Here is a 26572-nt window from a genome sequence, read left to right as displayed (position 1 = left end):
CACACATACATACACACGTACACACACACACACACACACACACACACACACACACACACACTGGGGTGTTTCAGAGTAGCTGTGGCTGGGAGACTGGGTAGACCTACCAGGAGCTGTGTCAATGGGTGAGGTGTGTGCTGAGTAGTCCGGCCAGAAAAAGCCAAAACTTAAGAAGTCTGCTTGTAGACTGAACAGCTGAAGGGCTTCTCAGTAATCTGCCTGTCTGAATTTCCTTATTTTTCAGGTTAGTTCTGAGTTTTGTTGCCTTTGAAAGGGATAAGAAAGCAAGCCACATACTATTTTATTATGAGCCTTCTGAAGGTTGGGGTTAAAAAATAAGTTAGCCTTGCTGTGCCAGGACTCTGGATACAGGGAAGCATAATTTAGCATAAGTATTCAAAGAGGCTGCTTTGATTAAAAAAATAAAATAAAATCTAGAACTAGATTAAAATTGATGGTGTAGAGGAGGAAAAGAAGTTATTTTGTTGGTTTGTTTTGGGTTTTTTTTTTTGTTTAATTATATTTATTTATTTATTTATAATAGTTCAACAATTGAATCTTTCTTGGCACTTAAAACATCTCAGCTGGTGTCATCCAAATTTGCACCATTTTTAAGCTTGATCTTTTGACAAGGCTTTGTGAGATATGCTGAGGGAGCCCGGCAAGAGCTGCCAAGGAGTGGGGGGTGACTGAAGTTTGAAAACTTAGAAAAAGAAGATGCTTTAAAGCTACTGGTGACCTACAGAGAAGCAGTGAAGAGCAGAGGTTAGGGGGAAAAAGGATCTCTTCCAAGTAAACAGATTTAAAGAGAATGTAAAAGCCTCTGTCAAGGCCTTAAAATAAGTCTATGAAGGCAGGGGGTAAGAGGAGCATGGCCGAGGGACCCACTTAGTCCTGGTAGCCTGACTTGGAGCTCTTGGGGGATTAGCACTGAAGCAGGTTTAAATGCAAGCAATCAAGGATCTGCAGGAAGTGTGTTTCGGTGGCCACCGTGGCTTCAGCACCTGGTGTGGGGGTACAAGTTCACAGTCTGGCTCTTGGGCTATTAGAGAGAGGAAGGGGTGTGTGTGGTATTGCCTGGACTGGGTTTGTGTGCCAAGACTTTGGGAGCAGGGACTCCAGAGAGTTTCTGAATGGAAGTCATAGCCTGGGCAACTGTAGACCCTCTCCACCCCCACCTCTGCGCCCAGACGTTTACTAAAGGAGAGGACTGTGCTTTTTTTCTTCCAGTGTACCCGGTAGCACTGTGATTCCCTGGCTTTTTATTCTAACTTCCTCCACGGGCACTGTCAGTAACAGATTTAGAGGGCAATTTGCTCTCAACGTGCCCGTCCTATTCCAAAATGCCCCCGTTATTTTAGGAAGCCCTACCCTTCTCCTCCCGAGCTCTTTCGCAGTTCTTCTTGTGGGTAAGTCCAGGAGGTACGGTCCTTCCGGAGTCCAGTCCCGCAGAGGTCACATTCTCTGTGTGATGGGGATGGGCGGGAGGGGATGGTCCTCAGCGTTTGTCAGTAGCATATGCATTGGGTTGTGCTGAGTGCGCTCGCAGGCTTGTCAATTTTCACCCTGGGAAATTAGCAACAAAGCCTGGATCTGTCTCGTGGCTGCTTTTGCACTTTCCGAGGGCGGCTGTACTTGACTGAGCTGCAGAACAGACAGCGGAGAGAGAGAGAGCAAGCTAGCAAGCCAGCGAGCCAGCGAGCGAGCAAGAGAGCAAGGGAGCCAGCTAGAGGGAGGGAGAGAAGGAAGGGAGAGAAGAGGGAGGGGTGGGGGCGAGAGGTAAATACTCTTAAATCGGAAGGGAGCTGCCTCCACTGTGGTCTTGACAGGTGCTGCCTGGGCTCCGCTGCGCTGTAATAACTGGGTGACCTTTTCTTGGGCTGTATTATGTCTGGCTGGGAAGGGATTGCATTTTGCGGCTGAGAGCCAGGGCTTCCTTCAGCTCGGGCTCCTCGCAGGCTGCTGGGGTAAGTTGTCTGGAGCCAGGACCAAGAGAGACATCCCCCTGGACTGCAGTTGCCTAAAAGAAGGACACCTGTGGCTCGCATGCGGTCCACACTGGTACTTGGCGGATCCTGGAGGACCTCATTATTTTAAACTTAAAAAAAAAAAAAAATAGAGATCCACCCCCCCTTTTTTTCAAACAATGTTTCTTTTTGACCTTTCCCAAGGAGAAGTGCTACCAAGCAGCCTCTGTGCTCACTGAACACCCTCCCCTGTATCGCTTAATTGAGAAGGTAAGTGAGAGGCTGTGTACACACGCATCGGCTTATTTGTGCTGTGTGTGTCTCCGGGTGCGCGCGTGCGTGTGCGGATGTTGGGTGTTTTTTTTTTTTTTTTTTTCTTCTTCTTCTTCTTCCCCATCCTCTCTCAATGAAGCATAAAGTAAAGCTGCACCCGAACCATCCCCACCACCAGCACTGCAACTTTCACCCGGCTGCAGGTCGGCAAAGATGGTTTTTGTTTGTTTGTTTTGTTTAAATCATGGGAGGCATCATTATTTTTTATGATGAGACGCGAAATAGACGCGGGGCGGAAGATGAGGATGCCTGAGGAAGAGGGGGAGCGTGCCGCTGCAGCGCCACATCTCAAGTAGGAGTCCAGAGCATAATAGACAAAGTTCATTGGGAGCTGCAGCATACATACTCTGACTCCGGAAGAGGGGTTGGGACAGTTTGTAAAGGTTGGGGGGTGGGGTGTTGCTTTCAGACTGAGGGAAGTGGTGTCAGTCTTGGGTATTTTCTGGGATCTCTCCATGCCTGCTTGGTGAAATTCATGCCCTCCTCCAAGAAAGAGTTGAAATTAAAACCTTGTTCCTGTCCACACCCCTGCTTCTACCCTATGCAGCCTTAATAACAAAACACTGCTTCTATGTGTTACAAAAGTGACTATGTGGGAGCATGCAGAGAGGAGAAAAGTGTCCAGTGGAAGCAGGTTTCTTGGACCCAAGTGCCTGCGTCTTAACAGGTCTAGAGATTCAGCATATTTTAACGGGGGCTACTCAGATTGCTGTTATGAAACACAAGTCAGATTTATGATCTTTTTCATACCGAACACGATATGCTATGCTAACACTGCGTGTGACGGTTTAATCAAATCCATTTGTTACCAGGAAGCTAAAAGGGGCCTCTGGGATTTTAGGATTACGGGCAGAGTTAGGGAAGCATGTGGCTTTGTCATTCGCCATCATTTTACACGTTCCCTCATCCCTTCCCCCACCGCCTGCCTCCCTCGCCACTAGACCCTAGCTCCCAAAGTGGCTTCACAACAGTGGATCCTCGGCCCTGTAAGCTGCTCACCAGATCCATGCTTGGGCCCCAAATACAAGTGACTCCCCTCTTCTACTTCCTGCTTGTGGGCTTGGTGCTCCATGCGAAGCTGCAGCGGCTCGGGCACGCCTAAGTCAACTCATGCAGAAACAGGAGAAAAGTTTTGGTAAGGTTACAGTCTATCCTAGATGCACTTTCTCGGGGCGCTCGGGCACTCGTGGCTAGCTCCAGCGCCTGCCAGCTCTTCTACTGCTGAAGATACGAAATATTATTGTTGCTACTGCTTTTAAAGACTGCTGCTTTCGACCAATTAATCTCGCTAGGTGCCACAAATACTGGTGCATTCTTTGCAAAACCATCCCTGTGTGGCTGCAAAGACACAGCTACAAAAGGTTGGATCATAAACTCCGCAAGGGGATTCTTTGTTAGAGTGTATGTATGTTTCTTATTTTTTTTTTATTTTGCATGTGAGCTGCATCAAAATTGAACCCAGTCTTGCAAATCTCTTGTTGGCCTTTGCCAAGCACTAGCACTTTGCTGCCATGGTAACTGTAATTAAACTGATAAGAGTGGGGAAATGTCAGTATCTCTGAGCCTTGCAGCTGCATTGGAGAAAAAGGGAATCAAATTGGTTCCCAGCTCCATTGCTCAAAAAGGGGAGGGTGGTGGCAGGACGTGGAGGGGGGTTGGGAGTTGAAGGGGCAGAACAGAGTTAAGCAGCTCTAGTGCCAGAGATTTGGGGACATCTATCTGCATTGTTTTCCCTTAGGGGGCTGCAGCCTGTAGGGGTGCTCTGGGCCAGTGAACAGAGAGAAACAAGCTTTTAGGCCCAATCCAGTTTTCCAATCTGGGTTAGGGGGAGTGAGTGGGAGTGGGATGAAGATGGGCAGGAGGAGAGAAAATCTTTTGTTTGGTACTCTTGGCAATCGAAAGGCTGTGTTGGCCAAATTCTTTTAATCTCTGTCATTGCTCCCAGCTGCGAAACCTGCGGTCCCAATTTTAGCATCCTCTCCTCCAAAAGCCCTTCGTGATGGAGCCCCTTCTCCTTCTCCCAAATTGTCCTCTGTAAATCTTCTGAAAGGGAAAGAATGTTTTCCATTCATTCTGTGTGATCAGTCCAAATAATACATCCGTGAAGAAAAAAAAAGAAAGAAAGAAAGAAAAAACACTGTGCCTAAGTGCTGCACATCTTTCATTATTGTGATTATTTTTTTAAGCCCCTGTGTGTTGTGGAGTTGTGGTTACTTTGTTGTGTTAACTACTGAAGCTAAGACTGTGCGGATGAATGGCACAGAACAAGGGAACATAATGGATGCAATCAACCGTCAGGCCTTCTCACAATGCAATCCAGGCAATTAAAAGCTCACCAGAGTTTAAATGAAACGGTTCTACTTATTTCTGCACAGCACACTGCACAGGCTATTATTTATGTCTTTTTTAAAAATTATGATTTCCCTTAAACTGTCAAATAACTCAGAATGGCAGGGTCTCAGAGGCAATAAGAATTTCCCTCAGAACAATTTGCATGCCAATCTAAAACTAGTTATGAGTGCTGATGGGCTATGAGCAACTTGTGAAGTGTCTCTCTCAGCCACGAACACATAACTCTCCCCAGACATACTCTCTCGGATTAAGAGCAGAGAGTGTTCAATGCTTTCTGCTTTTTAGGTGCCTGGCAACACGGTGACTACCAAGTGATTGTTTTCCTACGATTTTTTTTAATGCATAGAATGGAACAGATTCCATTTGCAAGAGAAAAGGGGTAATGTTCTTTAAAAGAAGATATGAGGATGGAATAGAAAATATCAAACTTCTTTTATGCACAAGGTCAAACAGAATGTAAGAGTTTCAGTTATTAATTGGCCTCTGAGTGCTAAATTAAAATGTCAACACAACAAAAACATTTTGTGAAGACAAGCAATATAGTATTCCTTGTGCCAAATGTTGGTATCTGCTGTCTTGGTTACAATTATTTTGAATAAAGATAGCTGACTCTTTACACTTAGTAATAATGTCACAAACATGGAAAATAATGGAGGTTAGCTTACTACCAAGAAGAATTACTATTTTTCATCATTTAGCTTTGTGATATAAAAAACACAGACTCAAATTAGATAATTAGGACAGTTACCTTTAACATACCTCTAGATGCTTTCAGTCATGAAATCCGGACTTCCTTAGTAAAACAAAATCCCCCTGCTCCCCCTAGGTATATGACTAAGAGGCACCTGGGCCTGTTGTGCACCATAATTAATGGGACTCGTGCCTTGTGGGATCTTGCTAGAAAAGGATAACTAGTTCTGATCAAAGAAACTTCATTTGTTAGAAGTTCTAGAGAGTGAGATTTAGCAAGGCTATCAAGGGTTATGATTAATCTACACTAGGCCCTTAGCTCCTTCAAAAGAAAGGGGCAGAAAGCAGGCTACGAGGATACCACCTGCTCTTGTGCACAAATCTGTTGTTGGCCCACAGCTCAGAACACCACAGCTCTGCATGTCAGAAACACAAAACAGCTACTCCACTTCCTCCCCTGCATTCCTTCCTCGGCTGCTCTACCAGGCAAGTTGTTTCCTAATGAAAGCTCAAGAACATTCTAATATTACATGTAGTTCATGTGCCGTTGGTAGCTGAAAAACTTATTCAGCTGTGGGCATGCTTTCACGCCTCTTACCAATGTGATTTTCTTTTACAGACAGGGGAGGTAATGAGGGTTGAACCCTTCATCATAAGGTATCAGAAGGGGAGAGTTTACCTATCTTGAAGAGAAATGAATCAGAAATGCTTCATTTTTCCCTTCTGAAACTCTCTTAAATGCATTCATATTAGGTGGTTTGTTTTTATTTTAATCTTTGTCTAAGTTTAAAACTTTATGCCTAGGAGAGGAAACTAAATGTTAAGGGGTGGTCTGTGGGTGCAGGTAGACCACCTGGTACCACATCCATAGTGCCACTGTTGTCCAATTTTCAAGGGGCCCCTTCACTTCCCTGCCTCTCTGTATTATAATTTGTAATACGAGGGAATCGATGATGTCTGCAGTATTTTATAGTGATTCAAATCCATCATGTGATAATGATGAAGCTTTGCACAGCTGCCCAGCTTTTCTTTCTTTTTTAAGGCTGAGTGTTTGACACCTGGGGAAAAATAAAGAAAAACTCAAAAATGAATATTCAATTAATTGAAAATATTTCAGTCCAGTTGTAAAGCCCATAGAAGCAAGATTCCTTGCTTATGAAGAATGTTATTCATTGACATATAGACTATGGGGATATTTAATATGATATATGTATACTTTCTATAATGTATCTATTTATGGATGACTGTGTAATTTTATATATTCTTGAACTTTGTCTTCTGTTTCTTCTTTCCCTTATAAAATAAGTGGATACTTGTGGCTATCAGTTGCATAATCCTATACTTGTATTAGATTGGAGCATATATTATATAATAAGTGATTAGTCTTCAATAAAAGCAGTGACTAATGTGTATGAAAATAAATACATTTTGTTATTTTAACACAATGAATACTTTGAAATATCAAGGATACAGAAGCAAGTATTTTGATGTAAGTAAGCACTATAGAATTGATGGGTTTGGGGGACAGATGCACTGGGTACTTATCTATAAACATCTGTATCACTAAACTAAGATTCTGAATGTCCCATACAGATGCATGCTTCTTTCATCACACATATGTTAAGTGAATTGTTTCTGCAGTTAAGCAAAGCTCAGTTTTGATCCCTGTCAGGTCAGCCAATATGAATTAGTTTCAGTTGCTTGCTTCTCTGGTTGTCACCCACTTACTCACACGTTTTTACGAGGGCACCATTCTGTGTGGAGAATGGAACACTAGGGAAATGATTGAAGGATATCTAACCTCCATATCCAATGTCAAGGTCCAGCATGCAACATCAGTTCATCACTGTTGCTGCTTCATGTGAATGAGTTCATCAAGGTTTTCATATGGATTTTTACAAACTTTGAGGGTTTTTTTTCCAAAATGTAGTTTGGTTGTAATACTACTCTCAGGAAGGAAGGAAGGAAGGAAGGAAGGAAGGAAGGAAGGAAGGAAGGAATTAAGGAAAGAAGGAAGGAAAGAAGGGAGGGAGGGAGGGAGGAAGGAAGGAAAAAGGAGTGCAGAGGGGGTGTTAACTATTTCACCTGTTTGTCTTCCTTTCTGTCTCGGAGTCTCAGTTCTCCTTTCTCAATTCTTTCCCTCAGGCATACAAATGCTCTCAGTTCAGCCAGACACCAAGCCGAAAGGTTGTGCTGGCTGCAACCGCAAAATCAAGGATCGGTACCTCCTAAAGGCGCTGGACAAATACTGGCATGAGGACTGCCTGAAGTGTGCCTGCTGCGACTGTCGTCTGGGAGAGGTGGGCTCCACCCTGTACACTAAAGCTAACCTTATCCTCTGTCGCAGAGACTACCTGAGGTAGGGATTATCTTTTGCATACCAGTGATGGCTGGATGCCTTTTAAAGTACATTTGTAAGTGTATTTTTGGTTTGTTTGTTTGATTTCCTTAACTACTGACTGATGTTTTTGAAAGATGTTATCCTGCCAGCCTTTAAAATGTTGGCCTGTATCACACAAACTTCTGCTTAAGGGATAGCCAACACAAACACCTAAAGTGTTTTAATTTGGCTTGTCCATGTGCTCTGATCAGGCATTCATTACTTACATTGGAAATGGCAGCTAATGCCAAGGATGTACCTAGATGAAAACAGCATCCAGGTTGTTTCTTTCATTAAAGCATAAGAGATGAAATTGCTTGAGTCTGACAAAGAGAAACACATCAGTTGCTTAGCTGAATATTTTAGCTCTGTACTTTTAATAAATTCAACTTTAGTTAGACAAAATAATCTGGTTATTCAGCTAAGTTTCCTGTTTCATGTATGCTATAGAAAATCAGTTTTAAATTCTTAACTTGTATTCATTAGTATAGTTACTGCAATGTTTTAGAACCTTGGCACACATTTAACTGTGTCTTGCCACCCTGTGATATTTGAAGTTATCACTTCAATACTGAGCAGCCTCAGACTCTTTTGTGGTTGTATAGAGAATGAAAAAGTAAAGACCCCAGCATTGATGGGAAGCAATCGCCATCCTCCAAAGTAAACATCCGAACAGTCTCAAGCCAGTGTGGGTATCCGTGGTTATGATGGCCTGAAGTTAGTTCAACATGCTTCCTGCTTTCAGTCAACACAAAAATGCTACTGAAGGGAAAGTATTTTCTTTTCAGGGGACTTTGTGACTTGACTTAGCTTCAAATTACTTATCTTAATAAAGTGGGATCTATCAAATTAGAGAAATGATATATGGCATCATTTGGGTTTTCATATTTGATACAATTAATCATTTTTTCTAGCCTGACATTAAGCTATTTATTTGAATCGTTTTCCTTATGACACAAAATTTATCAATTGGTAGTAACTCCTTAACCAACCATCTTGGCCATTCCGGGAGGTGGTTCTTAAGAAATTCGATTCCTCTTTTCTTAGTCTATAATTCAGTTATTTAAAGTCAGATTTTTATCCTAATACATATTTATCTTTTGATTAATGGTAGTTGCATAGGGGCAAATCCAGTGTGGTTTCACACATTCTGCTCTCCCCCTGGTAGCAGGGCTTCTGGCTTATGCTTATAGCCTCCTGGCTAATTACAAGCACTTGTTACCACTTCCCCGTGTTCCCAGAGCTCAGAAGCACACAAGGTGCCAACAATGGGAAGTGACTCTCAGGAGCCAGGATTTCCCTCATTATGGTGGCAAAACTAATCAGAGTTAACTTACAACATGAATTCTTTCAGAACTCTGCAGTCTTTGAACTTTTCTTCTTTGAAATAAAAATGTCTCCTGTGCTCATTGTGAATGAGTGCCTCATTTCCAGATAAAGCAGTTGTGTTTGCTTTTCAGGATCTGACGTGTTGCTTTCTAGGTTCGCTTTGTCTGCGCTAACTGGTGCCCACAGCTTTTTGACTCCTTTTGACTTACATTTAGGCACAATTTCAGTATATCAAGTGGGTTTAGGTTGCAGTGGCAAACAGGGAGTTTATACAGTTTGAGCTGGAGTAGGCATTTTTAATAAGTAAAAAAGATAAACATTAGGAAGAGTGTAAAGATTGCGTTTGGATGTTTGGGATATTTCTGAATTAGAAATGTTGACTTTGCCTGTTTCATGGGTAAAATAGTTATGCATTTTCAATGTGTTGACAACAGAGAAAGTAACCTTAGATTTGTTTTATTTTATTCTTCCTTGTGATAGCAAATAGAATATGGTGTTAACCTAGCATTTCATCATCCCAATTAAATATCTCATCCAAGGGAATGTAACAAAATAGTTTCTGTATCTGAAGTCTTCATCTTTTAAAAAAAACAAAATGCATGTTACTCTCTGTGATAAAGGTTTCCATTTCTGCTAGGTTTTCATTTTAATGTCAGGTAACTTAGTATACATACATCTTACTCTTTCAGATATGGTCCTCATCACCAATATATTCATTTCTCAGAGAACAATTTCCTCTTAAATTGGTCATTACCACATTAATGACCAGTTGTTACATTAACAGACCAAGGATTGTTAACATCTCAGATTAGGTTGTTAACAGCAAGCTTATTCCTTATTTAAGCTGAAGGTTTGCTGTGTAATGTGACTTGGGCAATTTCGTCAACACAGAAAGTGTCAATGTGACATGGAGAACTGGTATGTGCATAAAATGCTGTGTTATAGGGTGTAGAATATGCCACAGATGTGGTATGTTTTATGTGAAAAGCATAGGTCTCTATGAAATTGTATAGCTGTGCCTCTAAGAAATTTAAATAATTGAATCCTGTACGTAAAATCAAATTTATTCATAGATCAAAGTCTTTGATTGGATATAGCCATTCACAAATGTTTATTAGATGCCTAATATGTGGAAGGTAGAATTTGAAACAGTGGCTGACATGGGTAAGAATAGGGGAAGAATATCATTAAGTAACGAGGTTTTGGACTCTAGCCATTGCTTTTAAACTTGCTTACAGAAATAGGCACAAAGCAGTCCATGCATAATCAAAGTTTCAGAATTAAGACTCTGTGGCTATTAAGAAAGTTTATTTTATTGTACGAATATTTGTAATGTGATTCGTGAACAAATACTCTTCTGGATTAATTTTGCTAAGCCTCAAAAATTACTTTTCTTATTTCCCTCTTTGTTCAATATATATTATTTTTGCATTTTTTCACAGCCAATATTTAACCACTTAAATTTTGCTTCAAAATAGTTACATTTTTTAACTTTGGGTATTACGTGATTTTGTTAGATTAACAAAAGAAAAGCCACAGATAAGTTACATATTTGTATCGTCCCTCAGAGTCACTAGTTACCTAAGAAAGAAAATAGAAAATGCAAAAGGAAACATTATCCATGCTTATAAATTATTGGTTATTGGTATTTTCCTACACCAGATAATTGTTTGTAACTGGAGAAGAGGAAAATACTTTTGCCAACTGTATTTAACAGCCTAATTAACTTTTTCCCCAAAGAAGAAAAACAAAAAAAATCAGTTCCTTCTACGCTATGAGTTTTAGAAGACTTGACTCTTATTCTGAATGACTGGGATAGTGTTACCTAATGAAAACATGCAAGTTCTCTGAGTAGTGATTTGAGGTATTACATGATACGAAAATATAGGAATTTAGATAGCAGGAAACTGTCTGAAGGTATAACCATTGTTACTGTAATATGTGTCTTTTTTCAAGACATTTTTTTTTAACCTTTGTGACACAGTCAGTTGCATTTAAGGAAAAACAAAACACCTGCACTGTGCTGTTTCAGACCCCAGAGTGGGGCTGCTTGCTTTCCAAAACTGACCTGTCATTCTGGCTTGTTACTTGATCTGTTATTTTGCTGTGAACATAAGATGTACATATCCAAGGAGAAAAACGTGCCCATTTTCAGAACTATTTTCCCTCCCTGGAACTTTCCTCATACGGAAAGAAAGAAAATAATTGACTTTTGAAAACTCTTCCTACTTTCAGAACAAGGATGTGCAGTCGAAATGCTGCCAGGCACTTCTGTGTCAAAACCCAGGAACGCGTTTGTTAAAAATGTGGCCACCACATTAATGCATTCTTTCAAAGATTTTAAGGTAACTTCGTAACAAGATAGACAAAAAGCATCTTTAGACTCTAAGCTTGAGTTTAAAAATGATAATATCTAAGAATAGTCAGTTGTTGAATAAAAATAGCAACCTTTAGTGTCTTGTCTAAGAGACTCTAGTCGCTGCTGTCACTCCTACTTCATTTTGGAAAATGTGAGTAGCCGGTGTATTACCAGAGTTTTAGAATTAAGACTTTGTGTAAACATTAAATAGTCAGAAATGGCAGAAACATGCCAATTCTTTATTTTTTGACCTAGAGGCAAAAAAAAAAAAAAAAAAAAAAAAGAATATCAGATCTTACCACTCTATCTTTGGGACAGTTTTTGCTTTTAGTGTTTCTGTAAGCCTGCAAATTGGTATGGTGTGTTCTAAGAATTAAGCCGACACAGCCTATATCTCATGTCTCTTTGAATGGTGTCTTGCCAGAGAGTTGACTCAAAGCTGTTTGTTCTGGTATATGCCATGAAAGAAAGCTGCTTATAGCTGGTTCTACATGAGAAGCTGTAAAATGTCTTATATAAAATTTAATGCAATTTGCTATTTTTATATGTGAGCATGATTTGTTTAAAATGAAACTACTGGGAAAGGGTGATGTTTCACGTTCCACCAAAGTTGCCAATTAACTAAAATGATTGAAGCTTGCTCTGCTGACTGCAAATTTTATATGCTTTAATATAATAATATAACTTTTAAAGAGAAAATTAAAATAAAATGCTGCGCAGAGCATCAATCTAGCTATAACTTTATTTCACACTGATCAAACCTGATACTTCTAAATTTTTATGTAAGATTAAATTTATATTGATGTGCAATTATAGTCTTAAATGTAAATAGAAATGTGTTATTAATACTGTTTCATCTGGGCAAGATGAAGCACAGCGTCTGTCTTAATGTGGAATAAAGTATTCATTCTTTTTCCCCTCACTTTCGCCTTCTGAATATGAAGCAGATGGAAATATTTGCCCTGGAAAGCAGTACATTATTATTTTTTAAAATAACTTTTTATCATCTGAGTTTAAAAATGAAAGAAATTTCTATCTAGATTGAGATATAAAAAAACACATAAACTTTTTTCTACAAGCTTCATTTCAAGCATTTTACTACAGTCCTAATTTTTATAATATATGAATGTCTTAGTTGATCTTAGTATAGTAAAATATTCTGACACATGAACATACTTGATGCTATGGTCTGTTGAAAAATACTGTTATAACTTTTGCAAAGTATTTTACATTATTTACAGCTTTATAAAGAGTTGTAACTTTTCCATTTTGCTTTTATCATAGGAAAGTATTACTGAATTCTAGTTTAGACTATATAGTATGCATAGAGCAATATAATGAATGGGTGATAATTTCATTTGATGCAACACTTTAGAGAAATGTTCCTTGATTGGGAAAATAATTGGTGGCTCATAGTAGACTTTCTGAGGAACAAATACACAAAAACTATGCCTGTTAAAAAATATTTAATCTATATGTAGAATTTCTTTTCCTTTGTAAATTTAGCTATAACTTTTTTCTATTTTTAGTTCCACAATTATGCATTTGTAATGAATGAATATTTACATACTTCATATAATTAACTCTATTTGTTTTGTGGATTTTTGTTTTGATTTGTTTTATATACTTTAGCTATTTTCATGGAAAATCCCAACTCTCTGGGAATATTAAGAATATTTCACACTATTTGATTTGTCTCTTTCATCATTTTATAATGCGTGGAAGACTTCAGTGAGGGTTGTTTGTACATGGAATTTGGATAAGTTAGACATACCTGACTTAGCAAAAAAATTAAAAAAAATCTGTTTCTATGAGTATATTTGGGATTAAAGGCATCTAGAAGAACTACATTTGAGGATTGCTAAGCATGCTTATTTTGCACTTTATAAATGTGTAGAGTTCTGGGAAAGAATATCTATTTTTGGTTGCTCTTAGAAAATATCAAAGTAAGCCAGCACTTCATTTATAAACTCACCATTAGCCTCCATTAAGTGACTAATAATACATCTTAATGCTGTGTTTGGACTGCATAAACATAATTTATTAAGGAATCTCATTTTGAAAATATGCTGAAAGTAGTAATTTTGTAAACGGTTTTGATGAATATTTACATTATAAAAATGTATTATGTGGTTCAGTTTTCTGCCTCACATAAAAATTACAGATCCTAAAAATAAGAATTTTAGCCACAGAAATGATCCTGGTGTTTTGCCTCATTGCTCTGCAACCCTTCCAAGTCCTCTTTTGGTATTTTGTTTGAAAACATTTCCTCAGTTCCATCACAGACAGCAGTTTCTTCTCAGCCCTCTACACTGCCCAGTCAGCTGACATGCCTCACTTTTATCAACTAATGTTAGCTAATTTATGGAAGCATCTGATGAGATCTTGAAAAGAAGGGAGGTAGAAATAAAAATAGCAATATCAGGCCAGCCTGGGCTACCAAGTGAGTCCCAGGAAAGGCACAAAGCTACACAGAGAAACCCTGTCTTGAAAAACAAAAAACAAACAAACAAAAAAAAAGTAGCAATATCGTATTCTCTTGCTCAGATTTGTTTTTGTTTTGTTGTTTTGTTTTTTGGTTCGCATGTTATCTGTGTTTCTGTTAGAAGTCACTCACCTCTCTTCTCAACTCTCCAGTTTCATGGTATGTCGAGCCTTGAAATCTGTGAGGAGCTGACATGTGAAGCTAATTTCCTCGTGTTGGAAACCACAGGACTGATCTGCTGGTACATGTTACGTCTTTGCTAGTCTAAAGTGAAAGACAGATCTCATAACACTGGGTTTATTCCCACTTGATGTTTATCTTCTGATTCTGTTTTCACCAGCTCCTCTGGAGTTTGAGCCTGTCTTCTCTAGTTAGAGTTGAATGATGGAAACAATTTATCTGAAAACTAACTATGTATTTCCTCTGTTGAGTTATTTATGTAAAATTCATTTGGAGGAAAGTTTATACTGTGAAACATGTGATGTGCAAGTGAATTTTTTTTTGTTAGTTTAAACAACTTATTTTACTTCATTGTTTTTCCTTCTTGTTGTTGATGCCAATGGATAATTTTGCATTAAAGGAATTAGGATTCCAGCAATCAAACACACAGACTCCTCACATCATTAACACTTAGGCCAGCTTTGCTTTCTATCCTAAGCTCATCATAACAAATTCTAAGCATTATTTTCATAGTTCTAAATCATTTTGAATTCCTCTATGGCGTTAGCTTCTCATGATATGTAAAATATAACTATCTGTAGGCTTTACAAGTTTCACATAAAATCGCACTTGAGATAAATAACCACCCTAGACTAGTCAGATCTCTGATTTGAAGTTATAAAATTAACATTAAGCTTTGTGTATTAAGTTAGACTCTAATCAGCATGTGTTGTTATGATTCAATTTAATATTAAAAACTCTCCAACTGGGCTACTGGGAAAATAAAAGACTCTTAGGAATTGAAGGATTATTTGCTGAGGAGCACGCTAAAGCCATATTTAAGTGAAATTGTTATTACTGGTGCAATACAGTGGTGTCCACATCAAGTTCATCCTATTAATAAAACAGAAGATCAGCTTTAGCAAACATAAATATCAAATATGTGGAGGACAAGCAAGGGGCATAGAACTTCATAAAGTGTGATAATGCTAACATTTAATATTAATCTAAATACCACAGAGAAAAACTAAATTCCCATCTCATTAGTGCTACAAGATCTCAAAAGGCAACACACAGAGAGAAGCTAATTCCATATGTGCTGGGAAATTTAAGTTTCTAGAACTTCCAGAACAATGACATTTTTAATAACAGTTCAAGTATGAGTACATAGTCATCTGCTTTTCAAATTATTTTTTGATTTGTTTTATTTTTTATAGTATTACCTGTGGCAAAGTAACACATGCCTGTAATTCTAGCACTTGGTAGATTGGGACAGGAGGATCAACAAATGGAGGACAGACTAGGCTACAAGGGACCCTGTCTTAAAATAAAATATTTAGAATGTCTTGAGTAATATCCTTTGATACAATGCTCACATATCATAAAAATCAAGATTATACCATTTTATAATTCTTTATGATCATGAGTACAATGCTTATTTTGCATCTATCAATTCCTCAATAAAAGTGTGTTTTCCCTAATCATGACATATAAAGGCTGAGTTAGAGGAGTGGACTGTTTCCTGTTCCTTTGCTTAGATGAGTGGAAACAGAGAAAGAAAATGGAAAGAGCGGTCATACCCTCTAACACTGAGTACGGGTGTGGATAGCTATGGGCAGGTGTACTCAAATTGTAAAAGTGAAACTACACTTTGCACAACTATACTTTGAGCCTAATTTTGAAATTTAGAAGGACTGCACATGAACATCTCATTAAGCATTTATTTATACTATGAGAAATACAAACAAATAATTTGAGTATCAATATTTCATTGCCATAAATAATAGATGTAAAATGTAATATTCCTACTTGATTTTCCATGACACATCAATACTAAAATATTATTATTGATATTTTACTCTGTGAATAATCAGCTATTCGGTCTGAGAAATTTGTGAAGAACTTTTTTCTACAACTGATAAACATTGACACCATTCTTGCTAAATAACTAAGGATATATTAAAGGATATATAAAAATTTTTACTCCAGTTATGACCAACATAGAAAATGAGGTGTGTGTGAGTGGGTGAAATTAGAAAAACATGGGAGAAAGGTCAAGCTATAACTAGGTAGTAGAGTATTTGCCTAGTATACACAGGGCCCAGGGTTTAGTCCCCAGCATGAAAAAATAAATTAGAAAAGACAAATTTTAGAAGGAAGGTTTTAAGAACAAATATAGACTTTGTAAAGACGGTATTATAAGTTAGAAATCTCTAGAAAATCTGAGCCTCATAGATTTTTTTTTATTTGGAGTAAGATAAAGGTGAAACTGCGTTTGAACCTGTGCATATTTTTGTAGATATTGGCAGGTATCAATGGAGGTTACTATTGACATCTTGCAAAACATTTAGCATTCTTGTCCTCATTTTCTCACCCAACAAATATCATTATTCTAGGATAACAAAGCCTTGAGATATAATGCTGAATAAAACATGAAAATAGCTCCTGCCCTTGTGGAAATTTTATCCTAATTAGACAGAGTAAGTAATCATCAAAACAAGAATAGGTTATATAGGCATTAATAGCTATGGGGGAAATGAGGCAGTATATGGAGCATGTGGAATGTGTGTGTGTGTGTGTGTGTGCAAGAGTGCACAAGCATGAATGCACACACATATATCTGTGGAGAGAGATGCAGAAGAGGGAAATGGAGAGGAAGAGAAGACAGAAGAGATGAAGAAATGGAGAACTGATCTCTGTCTTAGGTTATACAGAAATGTACTCATTGAGACCTGAAGGAGATGACAGAGCTAATGAGGGGCATGCATGTGAAACACATTCTGAGCACAATAAATAATCAGGACAAAGACCTGATAGGTTTGAGGAGCATCAAAGATGCTGCTGTGGATGTAGCAAGATCAAGAGCCATAGAGGTAAAAGGCTGTCAGTGTGAGGATCTCTGCTGTTCTGTCATGAGTACAGTGGGAGTTCCCCTTAAAATTCTGAGTGCCCCCTATGGAAGCTGTGTGCTCTGAACAGCACTCATCTATAGCATTTTGTATTAGAGTTCGTGTACTGAATTGCACGGGAAATTCTGTCACTCATTTACTGTAATTTTTCTTTGGGTGTCTTTATTTGGTCATACCAATGAATCTTCATGGTTAAATGGTAGCTATGAAATATGATCCAAAAAACCATGAGGATGTGGTAATATGACTATCTGCAAGTAATCAACAGGCTATTGTATAATTGTGTTTGATTTTAAGTCAACACCTGTACTTATATATTGATATGGTTGAAAGATCATTGGAACTCTGTAGTATTTCAATCCCAAATACAACGTGATGTCTGCTGCAGTGAAGTGGTATGAAAACCAGAGCTCTTACTCAGAAAGACATCTACTGGCCAGCTGATGAACTCTGGCCAGATCACAGCAGAGTTGAGATGTATTTTCAATACCCAGGCAGTAATAATTGCAGAGATGGAACTTTTTCAAACATGGTTAGTTTTCAACTTTTGAAGTCAGTTGTACTAAGTATGAGGTGCCTTTCAAAGATAAGCCTGGACCAGAGATGTTGCTTAGTGGTGAGGCACTTACTTTGTATATAAAAGACCTCAGTTACACACACACACACACACACACACACACACACACACACACACACACACACACACGGGAGGGGAATTAAAATAAAATTTAAAAGTTAAGTTTAGACTTATGAAATTAAATTGTTTTCTAGGAAAAAAACATTTAGCGTGACGTATTTGCTCTAATCAGCATATGGAGCATTAAGCTGGCTTTTAGGAAAAATACATTGTTACTGGAAATAACTCAGTAAATCACGTTTTTAATACTATGAGAGGAACATTAGCCTGGTGCTGTTCACATTGAAATTCGTTTCTTACCATAAACCTAAACCTAGTTCACCTGTGCTAAATTTAAACCAAGAAGAGATAGCCATTATTTTTTAAAACCCCCAAACTGATATCTGTTCTTCCTTTAAAATTTTTAAGAACATTATTATTATTGGGTTTGGCTGTTTTGCACATATGTACTTGGTACCCATTGAGGACATAAAGAGGGTGTTGGATCTCCCTGAAACTGTAGGTATAGACAATTGTGAGCTACCATGTATGTGCTGGGAATAGAAACCAGGTCCTCTGGAAGAGCAGTCAGTGCAATGACCACTGGGCCATCTCTCTGGATATATATAAACTGTGATTACTTCCTAAAAGTGAAAAAAAAAGTGAATTAAATTTCTGAATGCAAGTCAAAGTTTGTACCTATGCATAAATCTAGAAGATGATCTGAGGTTCTGTCACCATACTTATTGAGAATCTGAGCTAATGCACTTTGAATCTCACAGGGAGACACATTTGATGGATCATGAAACAGTGGCTCACTTCCACACACAAAAATTGTAATATATACTGTTTACAAAGTAGTGTTAGCCAAAGAGCTCTGTAATCATGACTGTCATCTTGAATCCCAAGGACCTTTCCTGTGGTTTCCATTTCTCCCAGTAACTGACTTACCTCTTATGGCTGCCATCTTGTGAAGGTTGAGTTGACATTCCTAATCATTTGCCATTACCTCCTTCTAAAGTAGATGCATTTTACTTTGATTTCAAGGAAAGGTTGCTTCATCATGACTCTACAGTTCGTTGATTGCGTAAATAAACTTGTCAGAGGTCATTATTAAACAAAGCCCATCTTTGGAGAAGGTTGATTGTTCATTTGACTGAACATGTTAAATGTTCCGTGCTTTTGATCAACAGTGGACATCTGCAGAGACCTGCCACAGTCAACTCTTGAGAAAATTTAAAATAACTCTAAAAGTTCATTTTAGATATTTTATCTACTAGTACTAATCAGAATCTTTGGTTTTTACCACTCAGGTGTAGTATGGGGTTTTATTTTATATATTTTTTTGTTTCTTTTTCTTTTATTTGCTTGCTGTTTGTTTATTGAGCCAATGTCTCCTGTTTCCTAAGCTGCTCTTAAAGTTGTTTTGTAGCTATAGATGAACTTAAAATTCTCATCCTCTTGCTCACATGTCTCTAGTGCTGGGTCACAGGCTTCTGTCATCATGCCCAGTTAACAAAGTGCTGTAAATCAAACCCAAGGCTTTGTGCTGCCAGACAAGATCTCTCCTACGCTAGATACATATCCCTGTTGGTTTCTTTTTTGAGAAAGAGTCTCACTCTGGACCCCAGTCTAGCCTACAACTCACTGTACAGCTGTATAGTACAGCTGTTCCCAACTCACGGCTCTCCTTCTGCCTCAGCCTCTGCAGGTCCTGAATGCTGGGATGATGTGTGTGAGCCACTCAACCAGGCTTAACATCTCCTAACTTTAACCACTTTGCTACTCATTACATATTCTCCTACCACAGATGTTCTTGTCACCATGAGCCCCAATGGCAGAACAGTCATATGTCCCTGTTAGGACCGATTCATGTGATATTTATCTTCTGCAAATATCAACTTACAAAAAAAATAAGTCACACAAATTCTCATCAATTCCTCAGATAGCTCACCCACTAGGCAAGGTTAGACCTAATCTCTGGTTTCAGAGGTATATTGAGAAGCAGAATGGTGAACAGCCTAGACTTGAAATCTGCCTCACTCCAATACAATATAGCTGCGCACTCCTTTGTGAGTTACTACACCCCTGTGGGCCTCCATGGACTTCCTGGCAAGTTGGGGTGCTGTTACTTGACCCCTGTCAGCCCCCATGTACTTCCTGGCAAGTAGGGGTGCTGTTACTCTACCCCTGCAGGTCTCCATATACTTCCTGGAAAGTGGGGGTGTTGTTACTTGACCCCTGTGGGCCTCCATATACTTCCTGGCATTTTGCGGCGCTGTTATTCCACCCCTGTGAGCCTCCATGTTGTTCCTGGCAAGTCAGGATGCTGTTATACAACCCCTGTGGGCCTCCATGTGCTTCTTGGCAAGTAGAGGTGCTATTACTCTATCTCTATGGGCCTCCATGTACTTGCTGGCATGTCAAGGTGCTGTTACTCCACCCCTGTGAGTCTGCATGTTCTTTCTGGCAAGTCGGGGTGCTGTTATGCAACCCCTGTGGGCCTCCATGTACTTCATGGCAAGTAGGGGTGCTGTGCCCTTTCATGGATTTGTTGGGGAATCACCCTGGGAAGAAGCTCAGCACAGCAACTGACAGTTCACTGGCGGCTTCTGTTGATGTGAAGGAAGAATTTCCCTGAGTTATGAAGATAAGGTAGTGGGAAAATTAAACATAAAAAGAACATTAAAGAAACAGATTAAGATGAGGTTTAAGAGTGATTAATAATCACGAATATGAAAAGCTGCTACTGTAATAAGATCTTTTGCCAGCTTTTCATTTACAAAGAAGATGGATGAAGAAATAGCTAAATATCATGTGCACTTGAGGCCACATTAAAAAAAAAAAACACAAGATTTTTTAACAGAAGAGATTATTATTAGGGCCAATTTGACTCTTTAGGGGAATTAGTGAAAATTGGATTTCCTCTGTAACTGAAGTGACAGCTTTGTTGAATATCTTATTTGCCCTCACTTGCCCCATTTTAGCATGTGAAAGTCCATGACCTTGTAAAGCACTCTACTTAATGTTCCCTGGGGCAGAATTATAAATTTTAGGTTGTTTAGGTTTCCATAACAGTGTTGATTTTTCTGTCATTTTCTTGAATGACAAGGATGTAAGGATGCCAGTATCTTTGTATTGAGTCTTTTATTTTTCACAGTGTTCTCTAAACATTTTGATGATGTTCTTTAAAGCAGTTAAGTGTGAACCTTCAACTTATGTATATTTATTAATCTTAGGGGGTGGTCTGGAGAGATGGCTCAGTGGTTAAGAATGCTTGCTGTTCTTGCAGAAGACCCAGATTATAGTTCCCAGCATCCATATTTGATGGCTCATCACTGCCTGTAACTCCAAGTCCAGAGATACTGTGACCTTCTTCTAGCCTCCACGGACACTGCACCCAGGGGCATCTGTCTGTACACAGACATGTACATGCAATTAAAACAAGCAAAATAAATCTTAAAAATTGATACATTGTAAATTCTCCATTGCAAAAATTTTAAAATTATGATAGTGATATGGAAATAAAAGAAAAAATAGAAATTGAAATGCTAATATTTTAAGAGACCCCTGGGAATTTTGTACCACCGATTTTGAGATCACTCTATATTAGTAGCTTTTAATGCTTGATTGAAAGTTTCTTGATAATGACATTTTGTGATGGGAGCAGGTAAGCATGAGTGTTTGGAAAAGGAGTTATAAGGGAAAGCTGGGGCAGCTGTTTGAAAATGAGAGGCTTGCTAATTATGAGCTAGTAGGTCTCGTTGTGGTCATTTAATATAGTAAACCAAGCCTTTCTGTCGTGAGTGCTGTGGTAAGTCTGTTGCTGTGCCACAGCCACTGGCGATGTTAGTATGAGGCAGGGTTCCTCTCCCTCCCCTGCAAGCCCCCCTTCAGGACACAGTGAGATTTGAGACAGATAAATGCTAAAGGAACCCTGTGTACCAAAGCAATGCTTATTGCATGTAATACGTATCATTGTTTGTCTCCCGTAGTGAAAAATACTTGTGTCGTGCTGTTAAAATGCACTCCTGACAGACCAGTGCTTGCGATTATAGGGCCCATTGCTTTGAAAAAAATGAAACACTGACAGAAATACAATTTAAGAAAATTTGACACCAAGGGTAGTCAACCATGTAGGCTACTATTAAGGGGCCAAAACTCAAGGCCAGGGGTTTATTTTAAAAGAGCCACAGTTTATTTGCTTGTAGTAGGCAAAGTTGAAAGAAAAAAATCGAACTGAGTTTCTTGCTCTCTAGTCTGTAGAAAATTAATGGAAGCAACAGTTCAATAAGATTTTATTGCAGAAATGTTTAAGTGAAACATTTCAGAATGCTTGGGAATTTTTAAACAGTTACTTACCACTTAGAAAGCTATAACACTGTCTTGCGTAACAAATTGTTAGCATTGGATCCTAGGCACACCCTGTGATTTTCTTAAAGTGGGTAGTCAGAGCTGGTTAAGCGGAATCACTTTGCTCATTGCGTTTTTTGTGTGTGTGTCTGTGTGTGTGTGTGTGTGTGTGTGTGTGTGTGTATAATTTATAAATACCTTTGAGATTGACAGTCCTGTAGTACCCACAGTTACTACAATTCAAAATGTAAGCTACTGTCCAAGTAGTCCCGTGGGAACAGAAGGACAGTTGAATGCAGCAGATAGAAAAGAAGACTTTGGAGAAGGAAGTCACCAAAGATGCAAAGCAAGGAGCTATGTTGGATATTTGGAGGAGTACAGAGTGTTCTAATGCACAAACTGCTGCCGGATGATGCTAGAGCGTGCCTTCTGAAGCCACCACACGATTCTATTATTAGAGGGAGAGCATGCATTTAGATGAGATGCATTATCTAATTTTACCACTTTACAAACAAATCTACCACTCAGTAATATTTGAAACCAACTGTGCTGGATTACGCGTTCTCTGTGAGAAAGGTGACATAAGTATGTGACAGCAGGAGCCACAGGGGGCTCTCAGCTCAGGTACCAGAGCAACAGAGAACATTATCCACTACTGTGTGTGTGAGTGGGGGAGGGGCATCAGGAGATATGTGTTCTGGATTCCCTACTGTGGGCAGAGTCATGTTGACAGCCATTTACAGGGCTTTGGAGATGATGGTTCCTACCTAAAATATAACATCTAGAGATGTGTAGATATTCCTCCAAATTTAGTGGGCCTGACTGTGACAATGCCACCCTTGGATCTTTTATCTGTGCTATAGAAAGTTACATGCACTCTGTGTGGGCTCCCATGCATGTGTGTGTGTACAAGGGTCTGCATGTGTGTGTACATAAGCACGTGCAGGCCAGAGGATTTTGTTGAATGTCGTTTTCGATCACTCTTGGTTATTTTATTTTCTGAGCTAAGATCTGTTTCTCTCTCTGAACTGGAAACTCAATAATTGGATACAGCAGGTAGTCGGCAAGCCCCTGAAATTCTCCAATCCCTGCCTCCCAGTGCTAGGATTTCAGGCTGTATCAGGCCCAGTTTTTTTTTTTTTTTTTTTTTTTTTTTTTTTTTTTTTTTTTTTTTTTACATGGGTGCTGGGGATCCAAATTGAGGTCCTCTTGTTCAGTGTACCCACCGAGCCATATCCTCAGTCCCGGGTAATGTGTAATTTTGAATTTTGTCTAAATATAGTGCCATAGTGCCAGAAGTTTTCCACTCAGCCATGTGTTAGAGCACACAAAGCGGCCCTGGCTAAGGAAAGCTCACCCTGGCCCAACCATGGCCCAACCTCTTTCCTGTTTCTGGGCTGAGGCTCCTCGTTCACACATGTACTTTACCTATGACTCTTCAGTCCGCGTGCAGCCCTTGTCACATGACGGCGTCTTGACACTGTGTTCTTCAAGCACTGCCTTTCCACTCTTGATTTTACACTCCACTGAAAGAAACAGCATTTATGGCAGGTTATCTGAAAACTTCAGTATTAAACTATTCCTCCTGATAATTTTAAGTATCCTAAGTTTAGAGTGTTCTAGGGAGCTATGTTTTTACCTTGATCTTTGTTGCTTGGGCTTTCCAGGGTTTTTCCACAGAATTATTTGTCAAGGTTTTGCCACTAGCTTATGTTATGCAATATTTAACAAATAGCTGCAAAATTCCAATGACTGAGGGTTGCTATTGTGGTCATTCAAAAAATATTGATATCTCAGTGTGTGAGTATGTGTATAGTCCATGTGTATGTATGTGCACTCAGGTGTCTGGAGGCCAGAGGACTGTATCAGGTGTCTCCTTCACTCTTTGTATCCTGTGGCTGACCAACAGGAGGGCATTCTGGTACCCTCCTGTTTCCACCTCCTCATCATTGAGATTACAGACACACACCACCATGCTGCTGTGAGACTTTGTGTAGTGCTAAAGATCTGAACCCAGGTCCACATGATTGCACATCAAACACTAAATCAACCCAGTCATTGCTCCAGGCCTGCTGTAGACATTGTTTGTCATATCATGCAGCATACTACAAAATCATTGGTGACAGTTCCCCAGATCTGAGTATCAAATAAGTTCCTGGGCCTGTCAGTGATTACATAATACTTTGTATTGGGCACTGTGACTTAAAAATGTGTTTGTACTTCTTTCTCTCTTTTCTTTGTCTTCCAGATCAAATTACTTTCCATCAACAATTCAGAGATGACAGTATTTTTGATCTTCAGAGTTTTGTTTTCTCTTAACCCGTGTGTGTGTGTGTTTATTATTATATATATATAAATATTCTTATTTTATATATAGATTATTATATATATGTCTACTATATATATATGGTAGATAGATAGATAGATAGATAGATAGATAGATAGATAGATAGATAGATGATAGATAGATAGATTCCAAATTGTGATAGATGGAGGTTATATTTTTGGAGGTTTATTTCTAATATCATTCAAACGAACTCATTTAAACACTGGGATGAGTAAACTACAATGGAAAGAAGTAGAGGTGAGAGCATTGGTGGAAGTGCAGATGGCTGAGTGAGAGGAATTTAAGGGCAGGAAGGATGTGATAGAAGGAATTCCCCAAATGCTACCCATAAAAAAAATACAGGTGAAAGCAAAGGGTGTTTGGAACCATAGTGGGAACATTTGAACTCACCCTGCATAGTATAAAGACCAGAGCACATGCAACGTTTTGATTTGTTAATGTTTATAGACACATGGTTAATTTATCATGAAGTTAATCCATCCTAAAAAGCAAACATATACATGTGATACTGATATCTTAAAGCAGCAATCAGTAACTTGCTTTCTATAATGATTCTTTGATGTAAATTAAAATGAATTATTTAACTCACAGAGGGCTGAGCCAGGGATTGCATACAAATGTCTTCAGGTACATGAGTATAGCCTGGAACATAAAATATATAGTAAATCAGGGCTCATATACCTCCTTAGAGGGGAAGCCACGACTCAATTCCAGCAAGCTTTGTTTACTGTGGGCCTAGTATCGCTCATATATGAATAAACTCTATATTTTCTAGACCTATAAGGGAAAACTCCTAAAATTAAGATGATAAAGATGATTATGCATGAATAGCTTGCAGGTAACCTCTTGGCTAGACTCACTATTCTAGTTCCAATAACTGTCTATACATTTAAAAACTTGTACAATGTACTGGTGTTTGAAAATGCTTGTATCATTCTGAATTTTGAAAAGGGGATCACTACCCCTCATTAACATATACCATTGGTACTTTTGTTTCAATATATCCTCAGAGCTTATTGTAACAAGAGTTCTGGCTCTGCTTGTGAGATCCAGGCAGCTCCTTCCACAGCACAAGGTTCCTTGCCTCTTCCCAAGCTTGTGGTATGTAGCACAGTTTCCCTGGAATTAAGGGGGATATTTTCAGGGATTGTCAATAGGCCATATGTCAGACTCGTGAAGTCATCCACATCTTACCAGACCTCTCCATCCTAAAATCACCAGTCACTGTATATTCCAGATTGTTTTCCTGTTGCTGTGACAAAAAGGCAACCTGGGGAGGGAAGGGTTTATTTCAGCTAAAGGCTCACTGTCTTTCGTGATGGGAAGTCAGGCAGGAGCTCAGACAGGAACCTGGAAGCAGGAAACAAAACAGAGACCATGAAGGAACACAGCTTACAGCTTCCTCTCTATGCTTCACTCTTCTTCCTTTTTTATGTAACCCAGGGCCAAGTGCCTAGGGATGGCACTGCCCATCGTAGGCTAGATCCTCGTATATCAATCACTAATCAAGAATATCCTTCACAGATTGACATTTCTCAGTTGATGTTCTCAGATGGCCCTAGCTTGTGTCAAGTTGAAGAAAATTTAGCCAGTAAAAGGCATGTCCAAAGCTTGGCATTATGTCACATTGTGACTCCTGTACTTGGCACTTGGGAGGGTAAGGTGGATGATTTTGAGTTGAGGCCAACTTGTGCTACTTAGCAATACCTGTATTTAAATAAAGGAAAAAATAAAAGAATCTGATAAAGAAAGGAGGGAGATTGGAGAGGAAAAGAAGAAAGAAAGGAGAGGAGAAAGGGGGAAGAGGGGAGAGAGAGGATGCCATCACCCCTCTGCCAATCAATGTGAACTCTAACCGTGTTTGGTTTTAATTCCCTTCCTCTACCTGTATGTCAGTCTACTGGTACCTACACAATTTCCCAGTAAGTGCTGTGGGAACTTCAATGTCCTTGTCATGGACCTTCTCACATCCACAATCTTTGGTAAGATACTTAAAAAATCAAAACATCACCTTAATTGAGGTTCAACCATTGCTTCAACTGTAACTTGCCTTTAATTTTAAAGATTCAGTTTTCCTTCCAGCTGTCAGCATAGCTGTTTTATATCCCATATTTTAGGAACCCAAGAGGAACCCAGATGAAGACAAAAAGATGCTTCCTGCAACAAAACTCATCCACTCTCATATGCCTCACTTTTTACACTTTCTCATGTTGTATTTTCCTTTCTCTTTTGATTCTGGGAGATGTTCTTCAATACAGTCCACACAAATGAAACCAAGTTTCTCTCTGCTGTA

The 26572-nt window shown here is 39.0% G+C and overlaps 1 protein-coding gene across 1 annotated transcript in view; it reads left to right on the top strand.

Moving 5' to 3' along the window:
• Positions 1 to 3410: 3410 nt before the first annotated feature.
• Lmo3 (LIM domain only 3) overlaps positions 3411 to 26572 on the top strand; it is a 55995-nt gene continuing 32833 nt past the window's right edge. Inside the window, exons 1-2 of the mRNA XM_059256984.1 lie at positions 3411 to 3435; positions 7488 to 7701. Of these exons, the coding sequence (XP_059112967.1) occupies positions 3411 to 3435; positions 7488 to 7701 (239 nt within the window). The remainder of the gene's footprint in view (positions 3436 to 7487; positions 7702 to 26572) is intronic.

The sequence above is a fragment of the Peromyscus eremicus genome, chromosome 3, assembly GCF_949786415.1.
Source record: "Peromyscus eremicus chromosome 3, PerEre_H2_v1, whole genome shotgun sequence".
NCBI classification, from domain to species: domain Eukaryota; kingdom Metazoa; phylum Chordata; class Mammalia; order Rodentia; family Cricetidae; genus Peromyscus; species Peromyscus eremicus.
This window is presented reverse-complemented; position numbering and strand designations above follow the sequence as displayed.